At 38.0% G+C, this 18,647-nt stretch overlaps 1 protein-coding gene across 1 annotated transcript in view; it reads left to right on the forward strand.

The window, feature by feature from the left end:
- Positions 1–18,647, forward strand: part of SMURF2 (SMAD specific E3 ubiquitin protein ligase 2) — a 63,850-nt gene that overhangs the window by 34,887 nt on the left and 10,316 nt on the right. Inside the window, exons 4-10 of the mRNA XM_050908588.1 lie at positions 4,029–4,162; positions 5,354–5,419; positions 9,292–9,376; positions 10,693–10,776; positions 12,157–12,359; positions 12,536–12,620; positions 15,379–15,537. Of these exons, the coding sequence (XP_050764545.1) occupies positions 4,029–4,162; positions 5,354–5,419; positions 9,292–9,376; positions 10,693–10,776; positions 12,157–12,359; positions 12,536–12,620; positions 15,379–15,537 (816 nt within the window). The remainder of the gene's footprint in view (positions 1–4,028; positions 4,163–5,353; positions 5,420–9,291; positions 9,377–10,692; positions 10,777–12,156; positions 12,360–12,535; positions 12,621–15,378; positions 15,538–18,647) is intronic.

The following is an 18,647-nucleotide window of genomic DNA, read 5'->3' on the forward strand; positions in this document are numbered from 1 at the left end:
CTTTACTCTGTGCCCTTCAAATCTGCACCCCCAGACTCTAGCAAGGACTCGTTGCTCTCCTTTGTTGTTACACCTCTCGAATGTAACCTCACCCAACTTCTGCAACTCCTCTTTGCAAGATCTCCTCACTGCAGGTTCTACTGCTGTTTGATGCCTTCACATTCTCAAGCCCCTGTGGTGCCCTGGCAGAATAGTCTTTCTGCCCCAACCCTCCAACTCTGCTTTGCCTAGTTATTGCTAACAATCCTGGATTTTTCTCAGGTAGAGAAGGCAACAGCTCTGCTTAGTGCTGGTTTACACAATCCCATCCTAGGTTAGACTCCTAAAGAGCTGTCAAACAGCTCCTTGCAACAGGTTTGCCTTCTTGACATGATTGTTTAGACCACTTTGATGAAGCTGATGCCCTTTGCATTTAGGGTGGAAAGCATTTCTGGGTCGTGTTTGGCCCGTATCAGCAGATCTGGCCATTCCAGCTCAAGCACATTAGGCATACAAGTCTTTGCTGAACTTCTTAGGTGGGTCTGTTAGCAACATCTGGAGTAGAAGCTCACCTTGCTTGCTGTTGCTTGGTGCGGCTGCTTTTACAGTGTCTTGTAGGCTCAGCTCAACATCGGGCTGGGTAGCACTGGGGAGGAGAAAGGAGCAGCCAGTCAGTGCCACGTGTCTATGCTGTGTTCCTGTCTAAGCCACAGTCTCTGTCTGGTTCTCTTCTGACCATCCCAGAGGCTCAAACACCCTTCAGTTGCTACCAGAGATGAAAGCAATGTCAGGGTGAAGGAAGAGAGAAGAGAAAAAATTGGGATGATATTTTTCATTATGTCTCTTCACACCCTCCTCTCCCCCAATCGGAAAATAGCTGATATCTCGAAGCATAACACTACCATTATATTAGAAAAATTTCAGAAATGGGAAAATGAAGAAACAAACTAATTTGTCCAAGTTGCAAAAAGAGTCTGTGTGACAGCATGGATTAGAAATAGGGAATTCCTGGCTTCCAGGCCTGAGTTCATACCTCTTGATGTTGCATTTTTCTCTCTTTCTGGAGGGAGTACATCTGGCTTGTGATCAGGAAGAGGTGTGTTTTTTCAGGAATATTTACACACACACACAGAGGCACGCGCGCGCTTTCTTCATTCTGCTTTTCTCTACCAAGCTGAACTCTTCAGGGAAAGTGTATATAATGCCATGGGGATGAAAAGTCGCTTGATACCAAACCTTCCTGAGTGGTATATTGGCTCAGAAGGAAATACCACCTTGGCAAAGATAATTTTATTTAGACAAAGTAACAATTGTCCCTGTGTTTTTTAAATTTGATTAAAATATTTTAGAGGTTTCCAGTATGGCATGTACTTGTTTTTTGTTTAGCAGTGGAAGTGCTAAGAGTAGGGGTTTTTCTTAAAATTTCCGAACACACAATTCTTATCCAGAGCCCTAATTTTACAGATTCAGGAAATATGGGAGTTAACAAAATGTATATGGAAATTGAATTTCCAGGTTTCCACTTTATTAATACTAATCCTGTTAACTCTGTTGAAGTACTGTAGCAGTGAAATAGATGTCGCTGATAGGGTAGACTACAAAAAAAAAAAGCGGGGGGGGGGAGAAAAAGCTCCAAGAACCTTAATTATGAGGAGGGAGAGAGAGGCATCCAACAAAATGGGGGGGTTGTGTTTTTTGTTTCTGTTTTTTTGTTTTGGTTTGGTTTTTTTTAAACTTATTCACTTTATTTTTTGGAACATTCTTTTTTAATAACAAATAAAATTCCTAGCTCAGGCTTTTATGTTGGAACTTTATTGCCAGATGATGTAAAACAAATGTAACTTATCCACCAAATGAATTGGAAATGTCAGCTCGTCCTACCATCACTCTCTAAATGCAACCATGTATTTTCATGCCTGAAATTATGCAGAAATATAGACGAAACATTTTGCTATAAAGCCAACTAGCAGTTACTGAACTATTTCTTTTCTTCCTTTGGGAAAAAAAAAAAGATATTTTTATTTGGAAAATACAGCTTGTCTTGCTTATTTCCTTTAAATGTGTGAATCAGCCAGGTTTTCTGGTGCAAAAATCAGAGTAGGCTATAGTAGTAATATAGAAGTCCTCACCTGTTTGGTATGGATGGCTTACTGTCTGCATCTCAACCATGAGAACCTCACCCTGAAATGTTACAGTAATTCTTGGAAACTGTGTTGTATATTCAGCTGTTCTACATATTATTCAAACTGTTCTGTTATGAAATTGTGTTTAACCATATACCTTTGACTTTTTTAAAGCAACAAGGAAAACTGGAAAATTCAAGACAGGTCATGATAAGTCTTTATTTTTAAGTGCACCTAACTTGTTCTCATAAGAATTTATTTTAAGTACATGAAACATTGTAGACTGCAACTGTGCACGTGAATACCCATCTTCATCTCTCGTTTCTTTATCCAAAATTGGCATTGTCAAGGTTGTAAGGCCAAAAATCTGACCTATATTATGCAATCAGTTTACTATTCAAAAAACTTTGGGGTTTTTTTTGTGTGAAGTTTGTGTTCTGTTTGGTTGGTTTTTTTTGTTTTTTTTTTTTTAAATGTGCACTGGTTATTTTAAACCATGCTCATGGGTATGTGCCTACAGTTAGGCTTTTCTGTCTTCTACTTCTTGGGTCAGTCCCTGTCAGCAGGTGGGAAAAAGAAGTTGTCAAAGTTCTGCTTTTTGGAAAAGGAAAAATGGGAGAAGTGTTAATTGAGAACTTACCTGATCACAGCTGCAATTTTAAGCCATGACAGTTAGTTCAATTGTTTGGTTTGCCAACCTTGACAGTATCATTTCTATCTTTATGAAAACATTCAGATGTTTTAAAGCCAATAAAGTCTCAGTCAATGGTGGAGATGTATTTAGACATTGGTTGAGTTTGTTTGATCAGTTTTCCTTCAAAAACAAACAAAAAAGCACTTGGAACTAAACTGCAGAAGGCCAGAATTTGTGGTCTGGGAAGGGAGAACTACAAGCAGTTCTTGGAATCTAAGCCATAGTTACAAATTCATTTTCCTCAACTTGAAATAACTATAATAATTCAGTATTGGCAATAGCTGATTTATCTTAGGTGTTTTGAAATTGTCCTCTGAAAGTTTTGAAAACAAAAACTAGCTCACAAAGTAATTGCTTCTGAAGAACAAAGCTTCAAACAAAAAAGCAAAAATAAAATAGCCTACAGTGTCCAGGATTCCCCAAGCTGCTGAAATGCAGATCTAGGTTTTGCAAAGCATTTCCGTGGTAATGCTGTGAGGAGGCAGTCCATGTGTGAGCAGGAGGCAGGAGGGGAATGTGGCACATCTCAACTAAAATAGCGTATGAACTTTTTGTAATGGGTCACGTTCGTAATATCTAACGTATGTTATAAACAGGGCCTTTCTGAACCTTTCTTAATAGTAAATTAGTGTCCCAAAGATTTGTTAACTGCAGATGTGTAACTAGGTTTGCCTTATATTTTCCCTGAGGGCTCAGAAGAGCTCTAAGTGAGGGTGACTTGCATTGCCGGTGGTTGGAAGAGTAGCCTGAAAAGCAGCGGCAGATGAAGTACTGCAAAAGGACGCTAAACTGGTAGTTTCTGTCCCGGCATTTGAACCGCTCTGCCTGCTAGCGCTGCTCACAAACACATGCTGCCATGAGCGTTGCTATTCTCTTTGGTTAGGCTGAGCATAGGCATGAATCTAAGTATGTTTGTAGCTGCTTGAAGAGATGTGGTCACCGGGCCAGCCCACAGATTTCGGTAGACTTTGGATTCACATGAATGCCTTCTTCCAGAATCAGGATTTTAGATTAGTTTGTATTCAAGTAAACTCCTTCATAAGACATGCTTTCATTAAAGTATAATGTGTACATCTTATCTGAAGATGACTTACTGTCTCTTGCCAATACAGTGTGTGTTAAATTTTTAATGTAATAGTTGGTAATCTTTTTTTTCCCCAAGGTGATTTCTGGAGCATCTTCAAAGTATTCAGTAAGTGCCATTCACAGTACTGTTTTTCCACGTTTTTCAGATATATTGGGAAGTCGGATTCAATAACAATCAGTGTGTGGAATCACAAGAAAATTCATAAAAAGCAGGGAGCTGGTTTTCTGGGTTGTGTGAGACTTCTTTCAAACGCAATCAACCGCCTTAAAGACACTGGTTGTAAGTAAGCTAAAGACTAGAGTTTCTTCTCTTTCAGACCAAACTTTCATGCACAGACTTTTGAAGAGCGACAGTTAATTGGGTTTTGTTGGTTTTTATAAAGCTTGTATATTCCAATTGGTTTGGTAGTTTGTAACGGTGTTTTGTGGGTGAAGGTAGCACGAGTAGGTTAGAGAATATAACTTACCTTTGGCTTTTCAAGTCCTTTGCCCCGTTACCACAGACAGCGGTAACTTCAGTGCCGCAGTCTGGTTGTGGATTGTCAAGACTGAACTTACTGTGTTGGAATTCCAAAGGAAGACAGATTCTAATAACCTTCAAATTATCTTTTTATTACCTTCAAAAATGCAAGTCTTAAGGGGTAAATGAAAGGGTAAATCTATCTTGAAGCCAAATTTGTAGTTTAAAAATCAAAGGGCCTTCAAAATTAATTAGTAAATTTTGTCATACGATATTAAGTGCTTTATAACACTTTGAGCACTTTGTATTTACTTTTTCAAAAGTTAATTACCATGTAAGATGCGTTTTCTCATTATCCTAATGGGTGCCATTTACTTCTGAACAAAATTTGGCACACTGTTTGTGATGGAAAAGTAGTGCTTGGCTATACAGATAATTTAAGAAAAAAGAAAAACGTGACATGCTGGTAGAGAAGTATTGTGATTCTGCCTTCAATAACAGGTTCCTTGGTGATAAAGGCATACCTGAAGTTCTCGTTTTTAAATATTTGTCACTAGATCAGTGCTTCAGTGCATTGCACTTTGCTCAATTTTATGACATACTACTATTTAGTGTGGAACACATGGATTGATGCTGCAGGTTAGCTCTGTGCTGTACTAATAGGAGTATTGAACTGAACATGCATTATGACAATGGCTGGTCTTCACAAGGGAAGAGAGTTCAAAATACTTCTTACAATCACTTTAGACATCCAATCTAGGATAATGTCATTTCCTATTCATCAAAAAAGCTTTGTGAAGTGGGAAAAATCTTAAAAGTACTCTAGTCTTGTTTTCTGATTTAAAATTATGAAAAATGAAGTCTTGGCTGAAGATTTCTAGTTTTGATTCCCATCTCTTGAAGTCTTAACTATCTTACACTAGGCTGAATTTTGTTCTGATGGTACTTCAATGTGCCTTTCAAAGGCAGCAAAATATTGTCTGACTTAGGCTTTGTGTCCTTGTTTCGTAGATCAGAGACTGGATCTGTGCAAGCTTGGGCCAAATGACAATGATACTGTTAGAGGACAGATAGTAGGTAAGTAAGCGGTTTTATCTTTTAGTTCTCTTGGAGCTTAATAGTAGCTATAGAAATACCCTTCCTAGATATCAGTTTTCTGTATTGATTTTTTCCCCCCTCCCCTCCAAATTCAGTGTCTAGTGCCAGAGCCATTTGGACCTCAAGCCAAGTGTGTATGTAGAGAATTAAAAAAAACAAACAACAAAACAAAACACCCAAACCACCCCCCAAAAAAACCAAAACAAAACACCCCCCCCAGTATTATTGTAAGTGTTGGGACAGATAAGACCATAGATAATACGAAATTTATTTAGAAAGTTTTTAATTTCACTGTAAAGAATGGTGACAGTTTGAGCCTGAACTCGCTGTGAAAAACTAACTACAAATTTCTTGGCCATGGAGAGTTCCAGCAAAGCTGTGCTTCCTGTAGGTTTTGCGAAAGGGTAAAACATCTTGCTGTAACAGGAGTGAATTGCTGCTGGGATGACTTGGTCAATTCATTTTGTGTTTTCACGGGTTATTAACAAGTCTGTCACCAATCTCGGTAACTGTGCTTTGTCATTCTGCTAACTCATAAACCTTGAATCACTTAAGAATTACAAAAAAAGCTGGCAAATTGAAAAAACAAGTATCCACAAACAACTTCATAAACACTCTCTTTTTGGTGCATTGTAAGTTGTTTCGGAAGGCAGCATTTCTAGTAGGTCACTTAAGTAAAAAAAAAAAAAAAAAAAGTTGGTCAGGATAAGGAGGTCTTTATTTTTATGGCAAGATGTTAATGAGAATATTTGGACATGGGGGAAAGAAAAGTGAATTTGCATGCTCAGTTTTATGTTCAATTTGTAGTTCAAATAATATCCAAGCAGCATTCTTGTTTTGTCAGCCAGGGAAAACTATTGAAATACCAGTCAGCAAATAAGGGCTTCAGTGCATTTGTTTGCTTTCCTCAAAGTGCTCTGTTGAATAATACCTATGACTTTACCTCTTTATGTTGCTTTAACCATCTGTCTAGCATCTGATCTGCAAGTGTTTGCACAGTATTAAGATAAGAGTGAGGTGGCACAGGAGAGTCAAATGATGGTAGAAATGTGGAATCATAAGTGCATTGCCGACACTTCAGACCATTCTTGAATATTAAATTTTCCATGTCAGCTTGCACAGAAGAGCAAAGGATAAAACAGTCATTTTTCTAGGGTGCGTTATGTTGTCAGTTTGGTTTGCTTTTTGATTTTGCTCCAGTATACAGGTCCCCTGATCATCCATGCTCTATGCATGCGATTTTGTTTGTGCAGTTCCTTTTAAGAGGAAACTGAGCTCAGCTGATGGGAGAGCTTGTTCAGGGTCTGCTCTGAGCAGCAGAGATCCACTCTGCCCACAGAAGTCCTTCAGACATGACAGCAACAGGGACTGTACCCTCACACTGTGACGTGCTCTCATGCTGCCCTCCAGAGTATGCAGCATGCATCCTTGTCATCAAGACTTGAGAATGCTAGCGTTAATTAAACAGGCAAAAAAAACCCCAACACCCCACCCCAGAGCAGAAAGGTCTCAAGGCTATTGGGATGCCAGATGGGAAGCCTGGGGCAAATACAGTGCAGTGCGGGCATGGCAAATACACTTCAGAGATAACTAGTTGTCAGAGATAACTCGTCAGCAGTGTGGGCAAAAACTAGACTGACCAGTTGGCTTAACCTGATGTGATCATGAAAAGTGGTGTAGCCAAAGCAGCATTAGCTCTTTTGGCATGCTGCTGGGGCTGTCCCTAATTAGCAGGAGCTGCTGGATCGTGCATTGAACCTAGAAAAAACACAGCTTGTCAGGTTACAGCGGAGACTGACAACAAATCTGTATGTTCTGCTCTCCGCTGTTATCATCGGAAAGGTCAGGTTTCCTCAGTCATGGCTGTGTTTTAATTTGATGCATCCTTGGTAAGATTCCAGAGAGTCCTGTCTTTTTTTTTATTTAAATTGTCGTTATTAATCTCCTTATATTTTAATCTTTCTTCACTCATGCAGTTTTGTTGAATGGGTGAATGAGCCTGAGTAAAACTAGATAATTCCGCTGCGGTAGTTACATGGTGGAGAAATCTTGATTAAAAGTAAGAAGATAGAATAATTATAAATATACTCTCAGTCCTTCTAGTGATAAACTGGCTTAAATTAAGAGGCTATGCAAGATTGGAAAACAATATTAAAATGTAATTGATACCTTCAGCAGATGATAACCTTACAAATCAAGTGCACAGTGGGTATGCCTTTATAATTTGGGACAGGGAGCAAGGGGATCTTTATCTTAAATACCTGGGGTTATCTTCAAAGGGGGGAAGAAAAGGGGACACTTGTGAGTAGTGGATGCAAAGGGCACCTGAACTGTGTCTTAATCTTGCAGCTCTCTTCTGTGCCACCATTTTATTTCTGATGTGGCGGTGCAGAAAAATGAGTCCTTACTCATTACAAAATGAAGCCGTGCACAAATTTTGGTCCTCACATAGGCAAAGAGGAGGTAATTGCCTTTGTTTAGTTTCATTTTTGTCTGTGTGTATTGCTTGCCAAACCTTGCCTACATGCAACAATGTGAATTTCTAATGTGTGGGTTTGTTGCAGAATAAATACATTATCTAAGATTTTGTTTTGGTTGAAATTAAATTTAAGGTGTCGTTCGCTCTAAGAAGTTGCTTTGTAACGTTAGTGTTCATGGAAGACTAGAGTTAATATTGATTAGGAATAAAGCAAGCAGGTACTGCAGGGCTCCCTGGCTTGGTCTGTTGAAGGCCCAAAATCCTAAGCTTCGAAACATGTTGTTGTTGTTGAAAATTTGGACACTCTGGCAAAAACTGCCAGTACTGCTACATCTTTTTTTAACTTTGTGATCTTGACAAAAGTTTGGTTGTGTCTAGGTTAAGGTCTGTAAGTTTATTTCACTGCATACATAAATAGGACTTGAAGACAGTTGTCCAGAGGTACAGTAGTGCCACCTCAAGAAATGTGTGCCACAGCACGTATTTAGCTCTTTAAGCAATCGTTTTATTGTTAAAGGCAAAACAAAACATCAAAAAAAAAACCCCAACCCCACAGGAACACAAGTGTCATCAATTATCAGATTGGAGACTTGTAAATTATGATATTGGGAACAAAAGCTGCCTAAAAAAAAAATCTTTGTTTCCATAATTGTAGTACAAAAGCTTCAGGCATAAATATCCATTACAATGAAACATGTAAAAAATAAAAATTAAATTAAAAAAAAAGTAATACAGTTTTGCTGAGGGCAGCAAGGGCTTTTCAGGGTGCTGAGCACTGCTTTGTGTGAGTTGCATTTGACTTCTTACCACTGGTGTTTGAAAGTAGCCAATAAACCAAACACGTAGTGCTTCTAGCAGTTAAATTTTGCCTGGTTTTGTGTGTGTGTGTGTACGTGCGTGTGTTGAATCCCATGTGCACACAAAATACGTAAGAAGGAGTCAAAAACATACAGGAATTTCTTACGTTAGCTCTTTCTGTTAGCATTCTCCCGCTAGCAGTGCAAGTGTGGCACTAGCACTGTCCCGCTTGCTGTCCCAGCTGTGTGAGGTTAGCCACCCTGCTGCTGCCAGACAAGTGTCACAGTCCGTCTCATACGGAGAAAAGTTAATGACAGCTTCAGAGTTAACTTCTTTTTCTGCCTTAACTTGCATTCGTATTCTTTAAGCTAACTTTTTTGAAGTAGGCTGTAGAGAATTACATGTATGAAAACAGACGCTGTTTCTGTGTAACTTGCTTTGAGTTGTGGGAAGGAAAAAATATCCAGAACATGGCTCAGCTTAGTCCTCCAAGTTGTACCATTTCTCTTTCAAATATAACTGTAATTTGCATTCAGATGTCATATCTCTAATAATTCTTTTATTATCTTAATAGTAAGTCTTCAGTCCAGAGACCGGATAGGCACAGGAGGACAAGTTGTGGATTGCAGTCGATTATTTGATAATGATTTACCAGATGGGTAAGCTGACATCACTGTGGTGTAAATACAAATACAGCTCATACAACAGATTTTTGCAGTAATGAGAAGTCAGTGTACAAATAGGTTAATTTATTTTCATTCCCGCACTCAGAGTTCTACAGTTTTGAATTTAGGAGTAGGAGATAAGCCACCTAGGATACACAGAATAGTTAATAATTTGACCCTTGTCTTGTCTCTTCTTGGAAAACAGGAGGTGGCATATATGAGTAAATGCATTAAAAAATATGCTTGTCTAAGAAAACATATGTCTTTCAAATTATAGAACTGATAAACCTGTATAATGTTAAATCACAGCCAGCAAACTGACTTCATCCATATAGTAGTTTTGTAGCAAGGTAGTGAACACACGGGCCTGGCTGCCTTCTACAGCGCTGCTCAGAGGTGTATAGTATTATAAAAATGGATCACTTTTTCTTCCATGTAAATCATAGTGAAGAAAACATGATTGGAAAAGGTAATGGAGCCTGAGTTCTTGTATTTACCTGCCAAAGGCTGGGTTTAGGATTTTGATTTGTCCCTGTGAGAGTTAATGACATCATTAACACCTAAAACAGTTTTGCGAATACAGAAAAATGCTCTGTTTTAGGTTCTGGTGCTGTCATCAACTTTTTCAGAGCAAACACAGACCTTCTGAATGTGATTCTTGGCAGGTAAAGACAGGAGAAACTGATTTGTCAGATGATGAATTTTGAAACGTAAATTATCATCTAAGTTCTAAACAGCATTCTTTTGTTAATTTGGAGTCTGGAGAAGTCAAAAACATTTTTAAAAATGCTTTTAAATTTTCAATTCAAAATGTTCCTTGTATAAATATTGCTTAGTTAATTGTGTAACTGCAAAGCTAGCTGTATAGCCTCGTGTATTTTGGAGTGCAAAAGTAATAATAATAATTAAAAAGTCATGTTATTTGAAGGTGACTTTTTAATGAAAGCAAGTAGTGCGTGAAGATACTATGAAAGCACTTACTAGAATCAGTGGTCAAAAGAAGTTAAATGCATTATTAAGCATGATGTTTTCAAGAAGTTTCTTTATATGGCTCTTTGGATTTAATTAAAATTCAAATAGTTATTGAATATGAAGGTGTGATATTGTTAATGATATGCCTGGTTCCAAGGGAAGAATATGTAAAATCAATTCTGAGTTGAACTTTCAGTTGTTTCCTGTTACCTTGTTCAGCTAACATGATTCATAATAGTGTAAGTCTTCCTGAGTTGGCATTTATGTTGGAAACATTTTGTACCCCAGTTTCCTGGAAATACCACTCATTGCCTTATCTCTCAATGTCTGAATTCTAGGTGGGAGGAGCGGAGGACTGCTTCTGGAAGGATCCAGTATTTAAATCATATTACACGAACAACTCAGTGGGAGCGACCAACACGGTAAGAAATTATTTAGGAGACCGTGCGTATGATGAAGTTTGCTTGCTGACCAGGAGTGCTGAGCACAAGCGATTCTAAGTGGCTCTAACAGGGGTATTCGGCATTCCTCCGAGTCACTCTGCAAATGCTGTATGCTTTTCTTCTCTAACGTCCTATTCCTTCAGTCTGCCTAATATTGAACTCAGAAGAATCATTCTGCCCAGATTTTTTTCCTCCCCTAATATTAGCATCTTTGTTTTCTTGTAGAGCTGCTATGGTAGAACTCTGTAAATACAGACATTACAATGTGCAGACATCGTAAGGGATGAAGAAAAGAGATCACGAATAGCTGACAGACATTATCTATGTACATGTTATGACCATGTAATCCAGAACTTTTTAAAGCTGATTGTTACAGAGCATGTTTCGAAATCATTACGATCACCTTTTCTAATAACCGTAGATGTGTGTTGTGAAGCTGTTCCTCAAACCAGTTTTACTGTTACCTGAATTGTAGACAGTGTCATTGCATATTTTTCAGACTCTTCTGCAGACTGTCTGTGCTTGCAGACTGTCTCTTCCATCCTCAATAAATATCATTCCAGTCTCTGTATGGATATATTTGAATTAAAATAATCTGTACTGTTACTACTGCCAACTCTGATATATATTGGCAGTTTTCAAGAGAGTGAAGGTACTGAACAGCTTTTTAATTTACCTATTTGTATTTTTCCTGGTATGTTAAAATTCCTATTCTAGACGCATGTACAGTAGAAAAACAAATGCAAAATATACAATTTGTTTCGGGGATTTCCTGCGTCCTTATCAATCCCCCTTTAACCTATTTTCAATCCTTTTGAAAGCAGCACTGAGATACGAAACCACATAATTCAGTGTTTCCTCTTGCAGTCAAGCTCTTGAGCAACTGTTTTTTATCCTGCTTAGCCCTTTTTCACCATCCTCACCTAATAACCTTCCTTAAAAATTAGAAAGAATAACAAGGCCTGACGCTTCCTCAGCCATATGAAGGCAAGGTGAGAAAGTTTGGGCTGTATGCTGCTCATTTAAAAAAAAGAAAATAATTTTACTCTCAGCACTCTGTTTAAGGTGGGAAATGCTTATGTGAGCATTTGATATGATCCTGATCCTGCAGCATCATATAGTAAGTGTCAGGTCAGACCCTAAGATAGGTGAAGAGGTTTACTAATTACTCTGGGCTGAGCCAGTGAGTGCAGAACAGAAGCTTTCTGCCTGTTGTCGAGGTATCCTGCTCAACAAGCCAACTGCTCAGTTCTGCTGTCCACAAAGATTTCCCGAGAGCCCTTAGATGAAGCTTCCATAAAGTGTGCTGTGTAGCCCCGTGTCCGGTCAGCAATGCAATTTGCGCATTTTTCCCCGCAGGCCAGCATCTGAATACTCCAGTCCAGGCAGACCCCTGAGCTGTTTTGTGGACGAGAACACTCCAATTACAGGAACGAACGGTGCGACCTGCGGACAGTCATCGGATCCCCGGCTGGCGGAAAGGAGAGTCAGGTCACAGAGGCACAGAAATTACATGAGCAGGACACACTTACACACTCCTCCCGATTTACCTGAAGGATATGGTATGCAATTTTAAAATTTTTTAATTGTAGGTCTCCTGAGAAACTGGGAAAATGGGTTGTGTCTTCTCCTTGTATGTAAGATCCTTTTGATTCCTTAGTTTGGGGAAATCAGTCTTTGTGAGTTTTTGTATTGTATTTTCTGTTCCTATAGTTATTAATTTATCTTGATTTCACAGAGCAAAGGACGACTCAGCAAGGTCAGGTCTATTTTCTGCATACTCAGACTGGTGTTAGCACGTGGCATGATCCAAGAGTACCTAGGTAAGAAACAATGGAAATAAGGTGTCAAATCAAAATAGTTTAAGCAGTACTCTCCTCAGTTTTCTCTGTCTAATATTATATTTCTGACTCTTGGCCTCTAATATATCATTTTAACAAGTCATACATCAAAATAAATTAGTCTTTCTTCCTCAGTTCTTCAAGTTGTTGTTTTAATGCAAAGATGGAAAATCAAGAAATAAATTACAGTGGTGTTTTCAAAACAGGTATAGTTAACTGATTCTAGATCTTGCACACAAATTATAGCCAAGTCCAGGTTTTAATACTCTGCAAAATAATGAAACAAAAAGTAGGATCTGAGCAATTCCAAAAATTTAGATTTGTCGAGATACTTCAGTGAAAACTGGGTTGGTTTTGGTTTTTAATTCAAAGCTTTGGAAGTTAACAAGACCTGAGAAATTGGCAGCATATATTTATGAAGAACAAACTTTCTGACAAATAAGCTAGACAAATGTGATCTTTTTTGATGGAGGAGCAGACGAAGGGGAAAACCTGGAAAATCTAGTGGATGCCCCTTGTATGTTTAGACACACTATTTGTAGTCAACTACAGTCTCATCATCGGATTAGCTTAAATTTACTTGTCTGTGAGAATTATTGTCCCATGTTCACACTACCAAATGTAATTTACTCAAGGAATGGGAAACTTGATACATTTTGAAGAAACTAATTGGAGACACTGGGTCATAAAAAGCCTGGAAGCTGAAATGGTGAGCTGTGTTTGAAGTGCCAGGATGTTGGGTTTTTTTTTTTAAAAAAAGGAAGGGGGAAAAAAAAGGGGAGTTTTTTACGTCTGAGTATGGTAGCAAACATCTAGAAATGCACAAGCTTTTTTACAGCGGGTTTCCTGTTACAGAGCAGAAATTAATATTTATTTCTTTTATAATGCTCTAACATGGATATTCCTAGAGCAATCATACATGCTTTCAAGCATTTCATCAGCAGCATACACATGGGAAAGAATTTGGGGGAGAGGGGCAAACGGGTAGAGAAGCTGAGACAGACTGACCTGTGATTAAAATACTCGAACTGCTATTTCTGTTGCAGCTATCTCAACACTTAGGAGAAAATAAATCTGAAGTGTCCTTTTAATTTAGTGTCCTTATTTACACAATACACATGGGTACATATTGTGCATGATTGTACATGTGATTGTTTCTGATGTGTTTGAAAGGAGAGAAGGATAATGGAAATTATCGTTAGCTTCCGACTGTTCTTTAAAAAACAAGAAATCCTGTTGATTGCCTCCTAAAGTCTGTGGATGGTGTTGTAAAATAATGCATGTAGTCTGAAACTGGCAGCCGGTGTTGGCATTTATGAGAACTGTAGCAACTTTGTCAGTTGCTGCTGGTGTTAATTCCCATGGAAATGGATAACCCAGGAAGAATAAAGTGCCTCATGGCCATAATTTCATTGCATTTTTGAATTATTCTTTTGTTTTTATTACTGCTTTTGCGTTAGAAGAATATACTTTGCTTTGATGCATTATCTGTAGACTTGAGCGTGCGATACAGCTAGCAGTTGTGCATTAGGAAGTCTGTGACTTGCGTATTATACAAAACTAGAAACTAGATTTCTCTCAAAAAAATTATATTGAGATCTAATCCTCAAGTTTGCGGTGTAATAGTTTTGTATGAAATCTAAGTTAGCAGCGCTCTTACGTGTGGCAGCAGAAACTGCATGAGTGTCTGAGAACAAAATTTGGCTGTTTGCATGAGGATAGAGTTTATGTCATTTCTAAGGAATAGTGCATTTTTATGCTAATACGCCACAGTCATTTAGTTAATAACAATAAGCCCTGCAGTTCAGCAGCAGTGTGTATATGGGTAACATCAGCAGAAGTTCAATCCCAGAGCCTTGTATTTCCATTAGTGGCTTCTCAGCCTTTTGAGTCCCTGCCGACGGCATCTTTTTAGCCATTCTGTCCCTCGGCTCTTTCCTCGCCTCAACTCACATAATACTGGGAGATCTGAAGACTTACACCTTTAAAAAGAGCTGCACTTGACTGTGAGGTGTCTGAGGTGTGAATTATATATATGAAAAATCAGTAAGTGTACATTTTTGAAGACTAGTATTTGTTTTCAGTGAACCTCTGCAATGAATCTACATCTTCCTAATTTCAGCAGAATTTTCTTGAGACCCATTAAGCTATCTCTGCTTTGCTCAGTGCAGAGCTGAGTCATTGTTCATATAATATTTTACGTGAAATATTTTGTTAGAGAGCTGTTTGCTTCCCACTAGCTCTTGGGGTTTTGGGGCAAAACCGCCTGTGCCATACACACATATCCCATGCGTAATTCTTCATGGAAAGTATAACTCTTCAGAAATATAGTTTTGTTTTGTAGGAGTTTTTAAAGCGTGATTCAGAGTTCCTTACATGACTAATGTTGTTTCAAAAATGTTTTCTGTCAGGATCGGTGTAGAACTGCAATTCCATTTTGGCAAATATGGCAATGGCCTTTATTTTTGTTTTAAGCCTGTACTAATTTAACATCTGAAGTTAGTTTGTAAAAATGAAGGTTATTTGATAAGAATTTTTTTTCCCCACGGCATGTGTTCTGGGGTGTGTGTCTTTTCTTTGGTGGGCTTGCACCTTGGGAGTAGAGATTCCAGCTGAACAGATCAAGTTTCTGAAACAATACATTTTCTCAGACTTCATGGAATTGTTCTGTTACATTTACGCTTGTTTGGCTCGGAGGCCAAATGCTGAGGTATTTTTCATTTTATATTTGTTTTCACAGGGATCTTAGCAACATCAATTGTGAAGAGCTTGGTCCACTGCCTCCTGGATGGGAGATCCGAAATACAGCAACAGGCAGAGTTTATTTTGTTGACCATAACAACAGGACAACGCAGTTTACAGATCCACGGCTATCTGCTAACTTGCATTTAGTCTTGAAGTAAGTCTAAAGTTTCCGGCACATGTTGAGTGTAACAGAGGAAAGAAAGTGACTCTTGAGGGGTGCTAGATTTTATATGAAGATGTATTCTGCCATTCAGTAGTATTTAAAGTATAGTAGGGGTGTTCTTTAACACACTACCAACTTACTCTGTTACATAGCAAAGAAGACAGGTATGATTGTTCTTGGGGGGGGGGAAAAAAATCCCTAGCAGCATTTAGGCAGGAATGTGGCTATTGTGATGCTGGGAGTTGGGGGCAGCAGAGGGGGAAGCAAGTGCTGTCCGGTGGAAAAGATTGGCCCATGGAATTTTTTCTGACAGCAAGAGAGACACTTTCTTTCCTTTTCTTTATACTTCATACTACTTTCAGTTATGGAGAACTTGTTTTAAAATATGAGGTTGCAGTCAATAGCCAGTGGTGTGAAATACTGATGAGTTAGGCAAGGGTGCACCAAGTGCCCAACTATTCTCCTGGAATAAAGGAGAAATAATTCAGCTTCTGCCTTCAGTTTTAGAGTAAGACTAGTTGAGATGTTCTCAAAATAAGACCCCAATAATTTAATTTAACTCAGATTTTTTACAAAAAAAATAAAATAGGAATGGTATTTTTTCTGCCTCAGTGTTTTGACATCACGTTTTCATATTGCACTTTTAAAAAGAGAAGGGGAAACTCAAAAGAATTCTGGCTCTTGTTTTTATTCCCTAGGCACTCATTTCACACTGGGGGATTTTCTACTAAAAATGGAAACCAAAGGCAAACAAACATTTCTCTTTTTTGTGTAAACATGGCTATCATGGTTTGTCCAAGCTATTTGGGAGTTTGACTCTATTGTTTCTCCTACTAACACCTTTTAATACTCTTGGGAAACACCTGTAAAGTATTAAGTGGGTGTTAAGTGGAAGAAACAATGAAGAGTTGGTTAGATAGAAAGCCATGCAGCCCTGGGCAAGGAGTAAGTAGGAGGAATAGTCCTTTTAAGGAAGTGAATCATTAGGAAGAAAAGCTGAAGAAAAGAATAATGGGAACAAGCACTGAAAGACAAAACTGAGGAATGGAAAGTAATATCCAGGAGGTCAACATATCTTTTGTGTAATACATAAAAGCTGGCTAGCCTTTGTCTGCCCAATATACATTTGAACTTAACACCCCAAGAGGGAGAAGAGTCTAAATATTGACAAATATGTATTTTGTTCAGAGAAGTCATTGGTTATATACGTGTATATTACAGAACTTTTGTAAGTTCCCTTTTGGTTCTTTTTTTTTTAATTTAAAACAAGAATCACTACTAATTTTAGCTGAATTTAGATTGCTAGTTTCAAATGAACATGATCTTGAAAATAACTTACCAGTGGAGGAGCATGTTCGTGTTTGAAACCCAGAAAAGTTCATTAAATTAATTCAGATTTAGATATTTTACCCGAAGAACAACTTCAGACCTTCTTAGCTACAACAGTGCAATTCTTAAACTAGAAAATTCAGTTAACCGGACTACATTTGAAAAACTAGCCTTCGCAGGTAGGTTTATTTTTAAATGGCAGTAGGGTCATAGTGGCTAGTTCTACATGTATTGTGGAGGGCAAATACATAGCTAGCTTTGTTATCTGGAAATCCAATTTGACTTTCAGAATCACAGAACCACTTTGCATTTCTTTAAACTTAAAGTACTACTACAGTGTGCTTAAGTTTTTCATTTGTACATCTGTCTTTCATTAGGGAAGGATTTCAGAAATTCAACCAACAGTGTCATCAGCAAAGGCTGCTGCCTGATAAATCTTTTCTGGTGTTTATTCTTTTATTGCACCAAACAGGATATGTGAAAGCTTCCCCTCCCCTTAAGCCCATCTCCTTATTTGCTCTTAAAAAAAAAAAAAAAAAAGTAGTTTGCCTTAGGCCTGTCATTTTGTAAATTATCCGAGAAATAAGTTTAGTATTTGGGTGGGATGGGTGTGATAGTGAGTTAGGTTCAAAGGCATAATAAAAAGTTTACTCTCAGTGATACTAACTTTTCTATCGAGCTGAGTAAAGCAGTTTGTTCTTCCAGTGATGACATTATAAGTTAAGAAAATAATCAAACTTCTTACCCAGTTCTGTGTTAAAATACTGGCCAAGAGTTTGCGATAGGTTTTGATAGTTATGGCACCTGAAAAGTACTTAGCTATATCCTTAAAGCACTGTACAGAATCAAGCATAGTCATTCAGCTGTGAAAACAAACTAAGAAATTAGATTTAATTACTTTAAGCACTGCAGATTGTTTAGCTAATACTGCACTGATTATTTTTAGTCTAATATGGAGGATGGCTTTTTATTTTTCTCCTCCTAGTACTGCCCTGTTTTAGATTGGTTCGATTTGATGCATAGAGTTTAAGTTCATGCTCAATTCAGAGATTACATTTTCTTTAACACTGACATTGGCTAGCTTTGTGTTTAGGGGACTGTGTCTTTTTTACTCTTAAAGGTAGTATGAACGTGTGCTCACTTTAGTGTATAATTATGACCTTCTCTGGTAGGCATATACAAGGAGTATTTTCACATGCTTGTCCTTATGGAATTAGAAAGTTCAGAAGATAGAACAATGGTTTTGCTTTAATTTGTATATCAAGTAAATACAGTTTAAGTGAGATTTGTGTTTAATCACAAGTGAAAAGAAATTACCATGCATGTAGCACAAATGACATAGACCCATACTCTGGAACCACATCGAGTGTGTGCCTCTAAATTATTGTAATGACTTGGTTTCTCCAGAATTACTTAAAATAACTGTAGTTTATTGTAAGACCAGTGTGATCAGCTGGAGAATAAAGTTAAGGTAGACTTATTTAAAAAACCCAAAACCAGAAGCAAACAACAAAACACAGTGAAACTAACAAAATCGATTAAGCTAACTTCTGAAATTCCGCATCCTAGGGCATAGTAGCGAAGTAGGATTTCTGCGTTATTCCCTCCTTAGGGCCCAGGAGTAAAGAGATTATATTATTAATATTAAACTTTGAGTTATTGCTGAAGTGATCTACAATGTGTGCCATTGCAGGGGTTTCTAAATGTTAGGCTTGTAAGACTACTGATAAAGATTTCCTGGTCACCTGGTGTTAGTTTCCCTTGAGGGTGGT

This window comes from Gymnogyps californianus, chromosome 19, assembly GCF_018139145.2.
Source record: "Gymnogyps californianus isolate 813 chromosome 19, ASM1813914v2, whole genome shotgun sequence".
Classification (NCBI taxonomy): Eukaryota; Metazoa; Chordata; class Aves; order Accipitriformes; family Cathartidae; genus Gymnogyps; species Gymnogyps californianus.